This window comes from Hipposideros armiger, unplaced genomic scaffold, assembly GCF_001890085.2.
Source record: "Hipposideros armiger isolate ML-2016 unplaced genomic scaffold, ASM189008v1 scaffold_181, whole genome shotgun sequence".
In the NCBI taxonomy this organism is placed as follows: Eukaryota; Metazoa; Chordata; class Mammalia; order Chiroptera; family Hipposideridae; genus Hipposideros; species Hipposideros armiger.
Genome location: NW_017731531.1, coordinates 463,224 through 473,382, shown reverse-complemented (window position 1 = coordinate 473,382; position 10,159 = coordinate 463,224). Strand labels below are relative to the sequence as shown.

General features: G+C 48.2%; 1 protein-coding gene across 1 annotated transcript; it reads left to right on the top strand.

Moving 5' to 3' along the window:
* Positions 1–485: 485 nt before the first annotated feature.
* MYOD1 (myogenic differentiation 1) lies at positions 486–3,068 on the top strand. The gene is made up of 3 exons (XM_019652536.1): positions 486–1,312; positions 1,777–1,855; positions 2,152–3,068. The coding sequence occupies exons 1-3, from the start codon at positions 683–685 to the stop codon at positions 2,400–2,402; spliced, it is 960 nt and encodes a 319-aa protein (XP_019508081.1). The 5' UTR covers positions 486–682; the 3' UTR covers positions 2,403–3,068.
* The last annotated feature ends 7,091 nt before the right edge of the window (positions 3,069–10,159 follow it).

The following is a 10,159-nucleotide window of genomic DNA, read 5'->3' as shown; positions in this document are numbered from 1 at the left end:
TGCATATATCGGTATCTCTCACTAGCTCAGCTCTGAATATGTCTCTGCCCCATTGCTATGTGTCTTTCTCCAAATCTCTCCAGGTCTGATTTCTACTCCTACTCTGCTTCTGGGTCTCCCGCAAATCAGAGGACAGAGGGACCCAAAGTCAGCTGGGAAGTGAGAGCCCGCGGCCAGCGTTTCCCTCGGAGACAGGAGTCCTGTGCTGGAGAGGTTTGGGAAGAGTGTGCCCAGGAGCCAAGTGCAGCAGCATTGGGCTGCCAGCCTCTGCCTCCCTTCCTGCCTAGGGAGGAGCCACATCGCGCGCGCGCGTGTCTAGGGTTAGGGGGCTGGCCAGTCTCTAGTCCCTGCGGCTACCCTGGGGACCCCAAGCTCCACCCCGTCCTGTTCCTATTGGCCTCGGGCGCCCCCGCCTCCAGCCGCTCGCTCCCGCTCGGGGGCCGGTAGGCTACTACCAGATAAATAGCCCCCGGCGCCTGGCGTGAAGATAGGGGTGGAGAAGCCCCAGGGAGCTGCTGCTACTTTCCTCCGAGTCCATCAGGCCGGACAGGACAGGGCAGGATAGGGGACGATCAGACCCCCAGCATTTCGCTATCGCGCTGCAGCGGAGCTGAAGAAAGTTTCTGGCAACCCCTGCTTTGGGGTTGGGCTAAGCCAGGACTACGCCGCCCCCCGCCGTGATATGGAGCTGCTGTCGCCGCCACTCCGCGACGTAGACTTGACGGGCCCCGACGGCTCTCTTTGCAACTTTGCCACAGCGGACGACTTCTACGATGATCCGTGTTTCGACTCCCCGGACCTGCGCTTCTTCGAGGACCTGGACCCGCGCCTCGTGCACGTGGGCGCGCTCCTGAAGCCGGAGGAGCCCTCGCACTTCCCTGCGGCTGTGCACCCGGCCCCGGGAGCACGCGAGGACGAGCATGTGCGCGCGCCTAGCGGGCACCACCAGGCGGGTCGCTGTCTACTGTGGGCCTGCAAAGCGTGCAAGCGCAAGACCACTAACGCTGACCGCCGCAAGGCCGCCACCATGCGCGAGCGGCGCCGCCTGAGCAAAGTCAACGAAGCCTTCGAGACGCTCAAGCGCTGCACGTCTAGCAATCCTAACCAGCGTCTGCCCAAGGTGGAGATCCTGCGCAACGCAATCCGTTATATCGAGGGCCTGCAGGAGCTGCTGCGCGACCAGGACGCCGCGCCCCCTGGCGCCGCTGCGGCCTTCTATGCGCCTGGCCCGTTGCCCCCGGGCCGCGGCGGCGAGCACTACAGCGGCGACTCGGACGCGTCCAGCCCGCGCTCCAACTGCTCCGACGGCATGGTAAGGCTGGAACCCCTGGTTAGAGAAGTGGGAGCAGCTTTTGAGAGAATCTGGGAAGCGTTTCCGAGCGCGGGGACCTGGCCCTCCAGGGAGAGGTTTGGACGGGAGTGGACCCCGTGTCCCGGGCAGGTGTACTGGGGTGGGCTGGCGTTTGGGGAACGCATCCTACAGATGCAATCCACCCGATTGGGAGCGCTATTAGAGCACTCCTGCGCCGTGATCTGCTTTTTCTCCACTTATGCCTATTTTCAAAATTAAGATTTGTTGTCCTAGGTGACAGACAGTTCGCCCACTATTTGGCCCTGCATGCTGCAGACAGCTCCTGCCCACCCTTACCCCACCCCCATAAGAGCAGGAAACTCGTGGCTGAGACTTGGGGAGTTAGGGAGGGGCGGCCAAAGAGAGTGATGTTCCGGCCTCGCGTGCTCCTGCGGGCCTGAGTCGATCGCCCTTGCCGTTTGCAGATGGACTACAGCGGCCCCCCAAGCGGTGCCCGGAGGCGGAACTGCTACGATGGCACCTACTACAGCGAGGCGCCCAGCGGTGCGTATTCGCGCCTCGTTCTCGCGTTCCTCTTTGACCTGTCCTAGCTTCCCTTTATCTAGGATCCCTGCACCTATCCCCGCTCCCCTCCTCCCCCCAGGCATCCTGGGAGATGATACAAGGAATGAAATACGAAGCATGTAGCTGCCTCTCTTTTCGCCCCCCCCACTCTCTCTGGATAGTCCCAGACAATGGCAGGCCCTCAGTTTCCTGTCTGCCCCAAAGGACTGGGCCCAGAAGTTGGAGACTTCTCCGCGGCTCAACACCTACATACTAATCTACCCTTCCCCGCGCAGAACCCAGGCCCGGGAAGAATGCTGCGGTGTCGAGCCTCGACTGCCTGTCCAGCATCGTGGAGCGCATCTCCACCGACAGCCCCGCTGCGCCCGCGCTTCTGCTAGCTGACGCGCCGCCGGCGTCGTCTCCGGGCCCGCACGAGGCGGCCGCCCCGTGCGAGGGTGATCGTAGCGCCCCCACCCCTACCCCTGACGCCGCCCCTCAGTGCCCGGCGGGCGCCAACCCCAACCCGATCTACCAGGTGCTCTGAGGGTGTGGGCAGCTGCGTTGGGAGGACGTCGCTGTCCATCAGCCCTAGAGATGGTGCTCCTAGGGTCCCTCGTGCCCAAAAGATTGAGCTTAAGTGCCCCCCCACACACACAACTGCGCTTTAAAAGCGACCCTTCTGGAGGGAGGATAGGCGGGAGAACCAATGTGTTTCCTGCCTCCCGCACCCCAGGACAAGGACACAGTCCTTTTTTACTACGCAGCACCCTTTTCTGAGACCCGCTGCGATGGCCGTTATGTTCCTCGGTGGGCCACAGCTGAGTCTGGAGGGGCCAGGCCCTTCCTCTTCCTCGCCACTTTCCCCCAATGGGGGTGGGAACCGCGCCGACCTAAGCTCAGTCCCTTGACGCCGAGGTGGCTTACGGGGGCGTGGCCTCTCCTTTTGCTAGCCCTGAAGACATCCGCTCTTTCCCACGGCCAGCGGGGTGCGCTCAGGTCCCAAGTGTAACAAGTGTAACGGTAACCACTCTCACCCCTCCCCCTGTTCAGGACCACTTTTTTTTGTAATACTTTTGTAATCTATTCCTGTAAATAAGAGTTGCTTTGCCAGAGCAGGAGCCCTTAGGGCTGTATTTATCTCTGAGGCATGGTGTGCGGTGCGACAGGGACTTTGTATGTTTATACCGCAGGGGGCGAGCCGCGGGCGCTCGCTCAGGTGTTGGAAATAAAAACGCTAATTTATACCAATACGGCTCTGGCTTTCCCTAGGGATGGGGACAGGATTTTGAGGGGATGGAAAATCTGCCAGGTGGGCCAGGTGTACCGCAACTAGTCCTGTAGGCGGCAGGTGGATTGCAAGGAGGAAGCCTGGGGCCAGGAGAAGGAAGGAGTGTGTCTCCAATATGTGGGGAGGTTCATTCCTATGACTGCGAGGAGCAGCACCATGCACAGGTCAGTGCGTCTCCTGTCAGGATGTATATTAGAATGATCTGAGTAGCTTTAAAAAAAGACCCATGCCATGCCCCACCCCTCAAAGATGGTGCTTTAAGGTATCTGTCCCAGAAACTCAGAGCCAGGTATTGGTATTTTTCAAAAGCTCCCCATTTTTCAAAATGCAAGGTTGAGAATCACACCCCTGCATACACAGAGTGAACCCAGGTGTGGTGTCCAGAAGGATCACTGGGAAGTAATGGCCCCAGGTGCCACTCAGAGCCCTCATGGCTACGGAGGATGTGACAGTGTGCTCACAGCATTGTGAGGAAACACTAAATGAGCGTGAGGGGGCATGATGAGCTGTGTGGTACTTAGAGGCTCGTAGTGATGGGTATAACCACAAGGGGACAGCATTGAAGGCCAGACAGGCACAGATGCCTCTGCTCAGCCAGTAACCTAGCACTTACAGCATCTGGGCACTGTCAGATCTCATAAGACAGGAGCCCAGAGCCTGCAAGGAGAGGGGCATGTGCAAACCTGTTATCATCACGGCGGCATAAATGCTCTCATCAAGAGATAAACACTCTGCGAGCAGAGGAGGGGCCGTTGATTTAGGCAGGGTGCTGCAGAAGGCTTCCTGGAAGAGGTGCCATTTGAGCTGTGTCTTGAGAAACAAGAGAAAACAACACACACACACACACACACACACACACACACACACACACTGCCCTCCCAGAGGTGCCCTCATCTTCCCCTGAAAGGATGGCCTGGCAAAAGCTCTTCCCCATTCACATACCACACCAACACCCACACACACCCACACACACCCACTTGCCACCAGCACCTCCCTATATCCCACCCTTAGAGACCTTTTTTTTTCCTGAAAACTTTGCAAGCCCACTTCCCAGGGCTCTGCTCAAGTGGGGGAGCCCTGAGGAATGCAGGAAAGATGTGCTGCCAGAAGGAAGGGCCTCGTTACATATCTGGGGATCTGCTCTGAGGAGAGCCTCTGTTTTTCCCAACACGGGGTCCCCGAGCAGCCACCAGAGCTGCTCTGTTACTAAGGATCCTCAGCTCTTCTTCTGACTTCTTCCACAGATGCACCTTGCGGTTCCTTATGCACTTTGGGGTTCTTTACACTCCTCAGAGATACCTTGGGGCTCATTCATAAATTCATTCATTCAACAGATGCAGGTCTTATGCTGGGTGAAAACAGAGACCAGTGGACAAGTTCCTGCCCATGGGAAGCACCCAGACATTTGGGGAGACTGGCTCTTTTAGCAGCTGGTTACATCGCCATGCATAAGTGCTATAATGGGGGTGGGAGGAACACAGTAGGAACAAAAGGTATAGAAAAGCAGGTCATCCCTAATAAGAATCTTGAAGGAGCTGGTCAAGGAAAGAGGGGCAAAGAAGGGTGCTCCAAGCTGAAGAAAACAGCAAGTACAAAGACCCAGAGGTGACAGAAAGCAAATTGTGCTTTTTATGGAACCAAAAATGTTCACAGGAAGGAGCAAGAAGGGAGATGGGGGAAAGCAGACACAGGGCCACAATGGACCTCATTTGTGCTTTATCCTGAAGGCAGTAGGGAACCACAGAGGAATCTAAACATGGGAAGGATACAAATTAATCTATATTTTAGAAAGGTCAGTCTGGGCTGACAGAATGGGCAGGATGGCAGACTTGTCAGGTGGCCACCAGCATTGCTCAGAGGAGATGTAACATGGCCTGAACTGGGGCAGTTACTGGGGATGGAAGAGAAAGCACAGGAGTGGAGACAGTTGTGCCAGATAAAGTGTAGGTGTTGATGGTACAGTGGAAAACCTTGAAAGTACAGTTCCTACCCTTGCACAGCTTAAAATCCACTAAGGAAATAGTCATTAGACAAAGAACCAAGTGAATAAGTGCAATGTGATAAATGCTGAGAAGTACTATAAGGAAAAGTAAAGGTGCAATGAGGGATGATAATGGGGTATCAGGTAACCCAGTGAAGAGAGGAAGAGGCAGAATTTCTGCACTGAGGAAACCAATCACATATGTGAAGAAGATCCCAGTAGCCTATAGGGAGATAACATACAATCAGGAAAAGGTGTCCCTTCTTGGAGGACACTGCTGTGCACCAGGATTCATGAGTGGGCAAGCAGAGAGCAGGCTGGACTTCAGCCCCCACTCATCTCTCCAGCCAGGTGCACCTGTGCAGTGAACAACCTATGTAACTGTTCACAATTCCTTGTGCATGGAGGCCCTAAGGAAGTGAGGGAAAAGGGGGAACAAAGGATGAAGCTCTGGTTTGCTTCTGAGTGGGCGGTGGTGCCATTAAAGAGAGGGAGACCTCAGGAGAAGAGGAAGCAGGTATGGGGACAGATTTAGTCCAGGACACTTCCGGTTACAAGTGACAGAAATCCAATCCAAACTAGCTTAAACTCCACAATGGGGTGTGTTGGAAGGACACGGGGCAGCTCCCCTGTGGAAGAGCACTATATGCACCATAGCATCCATGGGCCTGGAGAGCTGACACTGGAGCCCCTCTTGCTCATCTGTGCGTTCCCCTTTGCCTCTCCTTGGCTTCATGCTCTCCTACTCCATATTGATTTTCTCCAGCAACTGAGGGATTACCTTAGATCTCACCATTAAACCCCAATTAGAAAATCCTCAGGAAAAAACTGTAATTGGACCAGCTTAGGTCATGAGGCAGGATTCGAACCCAGGCAAAGGGGCTCCAGACACTACACTCTTAGCGGCCTTACTCTATGGCCTCAGGGGAGAGGAAGTGAGGAAACTCAGGAGGGACAGGGAGCAGCTGGACATTGGATCACCCCATGGATGATGGGATTTGACGTCTTCTCCTGGCATGTCCCTTACCTCAGTCCCTGGAGTGGAGTGAGGGGTTCATCTAGCTAAGTCCAACCCCATTTGCAGTGTCTCTGAAAAGTCCCCTGCTTTTGGGGCCATTTTCACCTGGGATGGATCTGAGGAAACACTGGGCCATGGTCCTCATAGGGACATATGGGCATGTCTCTACACATGTGTGCTCATACAACAGCACACGTGTACTTAGAACACACCCCAGAGGTGGATGCACCATGAAGTTTAAGTTTCAGGTCCTCTCCCTTGTATAAGCCCCTTCTAAGGCTCTGTGCAAAGCCCGAAAAATATGTTCACATGGTCTAGTTTCTTTTTTAGTTTGCCAAAGTAAATTATTCTGGCCAACTGGTTAAGACCATTGTCTCTATTCTGATTTCCCCCTTGTGTTGGGTGGCATTTATGCATATGTTAGTATCCTATCCAAAGGTATACATTTTGTCTGGGTTTAGTGGAATATATCTTCAAAAAATAGAAGCTAAAACAGAAGCAATAATGATGAACAATGAAATAAATTAAAATGGCTGTCACATTGAGAAGACAATAGTTCCCCCAAAATATGTTTAGATCATATCAAAAAGTAGTTTATTAAAAGAAAGAGATAACTTTTGAATGTAATTATTGAAAAAATTCTTGCATTGTTTGATAGCTCAATCAATGAAGAGTGAGTTATATGAACACATTGGATAAAATATTTAGTTTTTGCCAATTTAACAAAATACTAGTGTCAACAAAGACAGTATAAAATTCACAATATGCCACTATCACAAGATCTCAACATCAATAAACTTTTAAATAAACACTGTCAGTTTTAAGACATTTAAAATTAATCACCAAATGAGGAAACTCAAAATACCTTGAGCTGTTAAAGTCCACAGGTAAAAGAAACTTGATGGAGTTTTCCCCAAATTTGACACCAATCCTGAAGTTGTCCATGACATTTTCAATGGAGTGGTGAGCCTGGAAAAAGCTTCCCCACATTATCAAGGATAGAAAAAAAGTTTTAATCAACTATGTCAAAGGAAAGACTGAATTATGTCTCAATTCTCTGTACAGTAAATGATATCATAAACCATTGTCACATGAAAATGCAATTAAAGAGCATACTCGTACAAGCTGATGCAGTGGAAAGGAGTGGGCAAGGCTGGAAAAGGCGAGGGATAGAGCAAGAGGGGAAGGCAGAAGGGTGAGATGAGGAGGAAGATAAGGACAAAAATGATGATGATGCTAATGATGAAGATGAAGAAAAAGTTGGTTCCAGCTCAGTTTCTTATCATCTATAAAATACTCAAATCCTCTGCACACAACTTACTACTACTAAAGGAAAAAAATTGAAATGTGAGGCTGTGTAACATTCATTTTTATACCATACATGATCTTTTTCATATAGTGATTTGTGGGTTGTTTTCGTTTGTTTGTTTGTTTTTTTATTCAGACAACATTTAACAGGTTTTAATTCAGGGAGAACTTTCCCAGTATCAGGGGGAGGAGTCTTGGATGATGTCAACGGCTACGTAATTCCTGGGATCTTAAGTCTGGCTGCGCCATTGACTAACTCTGAGATCTTGGGAATGTGGCTTAACCCACCTGGACTTGGGCTTTCCCTCTGTGTAATGGATTAGTGAATTTAAAAGGTATGCTCTGAAATTCTTTAGTAATTCTGTGAAAGCATTTCAGAGAGAGAGAGAGAGAGAGAGAGAGAGAGAGAGAGAGAGAGAGAGAATGAAGTATGACTTTTACAGATAATGGAACTGGAACGATGACAAACAGATTTTTCTCAACATAGGCAAGTTATTTATAATCTCCTGGTTTACTGATTGTTCTTCTACTTTTCTCAATTTTTTTATTGAGATATAATTCACATACCGTAAGATTCACCCTTTTAAAGTGTCCAATTCAGTGGTTTGTACCATACTCACCACATTGTACAGCCATCACCACTATCCTTCCAGAACACTTCATTACTCCCATAAGAAACTTGTACATTCACAGTCACTCCCCACTCTGTCTCCTTTCCCCAAACCTTGGGAGTCACTAGTCTATTTTCATCTCCATGGATTTGCTTATTCTGGGCAATGGAATCACACTCTATGTGGCCATTGTGTCTGGCTTCTTTCACTTAGCATAATACTTTCAAGGTTCATCCATGTTGTAGCATGTATCAGTACTTCATTCCTTTATACAGCTGAATAATATTCCAATGTATAGTCGTATCACACTTTATCCATTCATCAGTTGATAGATATTTGGGTTGTTTCCATTTTTTAGCTATTATGAATAATGCTGCTATGAACATTCATGTACACGTTCTTATGTAAACATATGCTTTTAATTCTCTTGGGTATCTTCCTAAAAGTGAAATTACTGGGTATATCATAACTCTATATTTAAATTTTTGAGGAACTGCCAAAGTTTTCCCGAAAGCAGCTGCACCATTTTACATTCCCATCAGCAATGTATGAGGGTTCCAATTTCTCTGCATCCTCGACAACACTTATTATTTGTCTTTTTACTCTAGACATCCTAGTGGATGTGAAGTGGTACCTCATTGTGGGTCTGATCATCCCTAATGACTAATGGTATTGAGCATCTTTTCCTGTGCATATTGGTCACCTGTATGTCTTTGGAGACACATATTTTTAAATCCTTTATCCATTTTAAAATTAGGTTATTTGTCTTTCTATTGTCAAGTTGTGAGTTCTTTATACTATATTCCAGATACTAGACCCTTACCAGTTATATGAATTGCAAATATTTTCTTCCATTCTGTGGGTTCTTTTCAGTTTCTTGATTGTGTCCTTTGATGTACATAAGGTTGTATTTTTTTATTTCAGCGAAGTCTAATATACCTACATCTTTTGTTGTTTGTGTTCTTTTTGACATCATATCTAAACCATTATCTAATCCAAGTTCTTCTAAGAATTGTATAGTTATAGCTCTTCCATTTATGTATGTGATCCATTTTTAGTTAATTTTTGTATATGGTATGATGGAGAGGTCCAACTTCATTCTTTTGTATGTGGATATCCAGTTGTCCCCCCACTATTTATGCTGAAAAGATTTTTCCCCCCATTGAATTGTCTTGGCACCCTTGTCAAAAAATAATTGGCCATAAAAATATGGGCTTATTTCTGGACTCTCAATTCTATTCCGTTGATCGATATGTCCATCCTTATGCCAGTTACCACAGTTTTGATTGCTGTAGCTTTGTAGTAAGTTTTGAAATCAGAAGTGTTAAGTTTGCCAACTTTGTTCTTCTTCAAGATTATTATTTTTTTTCTGGGTCCTGTGCATTTCATGAATGTATCTTTAAATAACCCTGTCCTGGTGGTATTTTTAGTAACCAAAACCTTGCCTTGTACAATATAAGAGCTGTAAATTGGCATGGAAATTTAAAGCAGGTCCTTGTTGGTGCACAGAAAAAAATAGTTATATGGGGGTATGACAAGTTTTTCATTTTCAGTCATCTTTGATGCAGCTTTCATATAATAAATGTTGTTTTGTTCATTGAATATCATTCTGTAATTGCAAAAAAGGTTTCAACTGTTTTTGTTAGCCTTATGAATGCTTCCAAGTAAATATAGCTTATTTAAAAGCAGTATGTAGGTGTATCAGGCAGTTAATAAAAATATTAAGCTACTTTTCCTGGGTTTTTCAAGTTCATAGTATTTGTCAGCTTTTTGAAATTTACATCTGGTCCTGATTTCTTTTCTAAGTCTCAATAAATATTCAATTTTGTGCCCAAATTTCTATTATTATTTTTTTTAAAGAGTGATTCCCCCAAATGTCTAAACTTCAGGCCTCATGAAACCTGGACCTGCCCCTGCACAGTGCTGACTGTGCTTATCTGCAGACTGACTTTCACACAGGTGCCTGCCAGGAGCACACACAGGGGAACCCACAAGACTCCTATCAAAGAAATCACAGAGGGAGGAAGACCCTAGAGATAGCCCCACATCTCCAGCTGCTTCTAGGAGAATTTAGTAGCTCCTGCCCAGTCCTTCT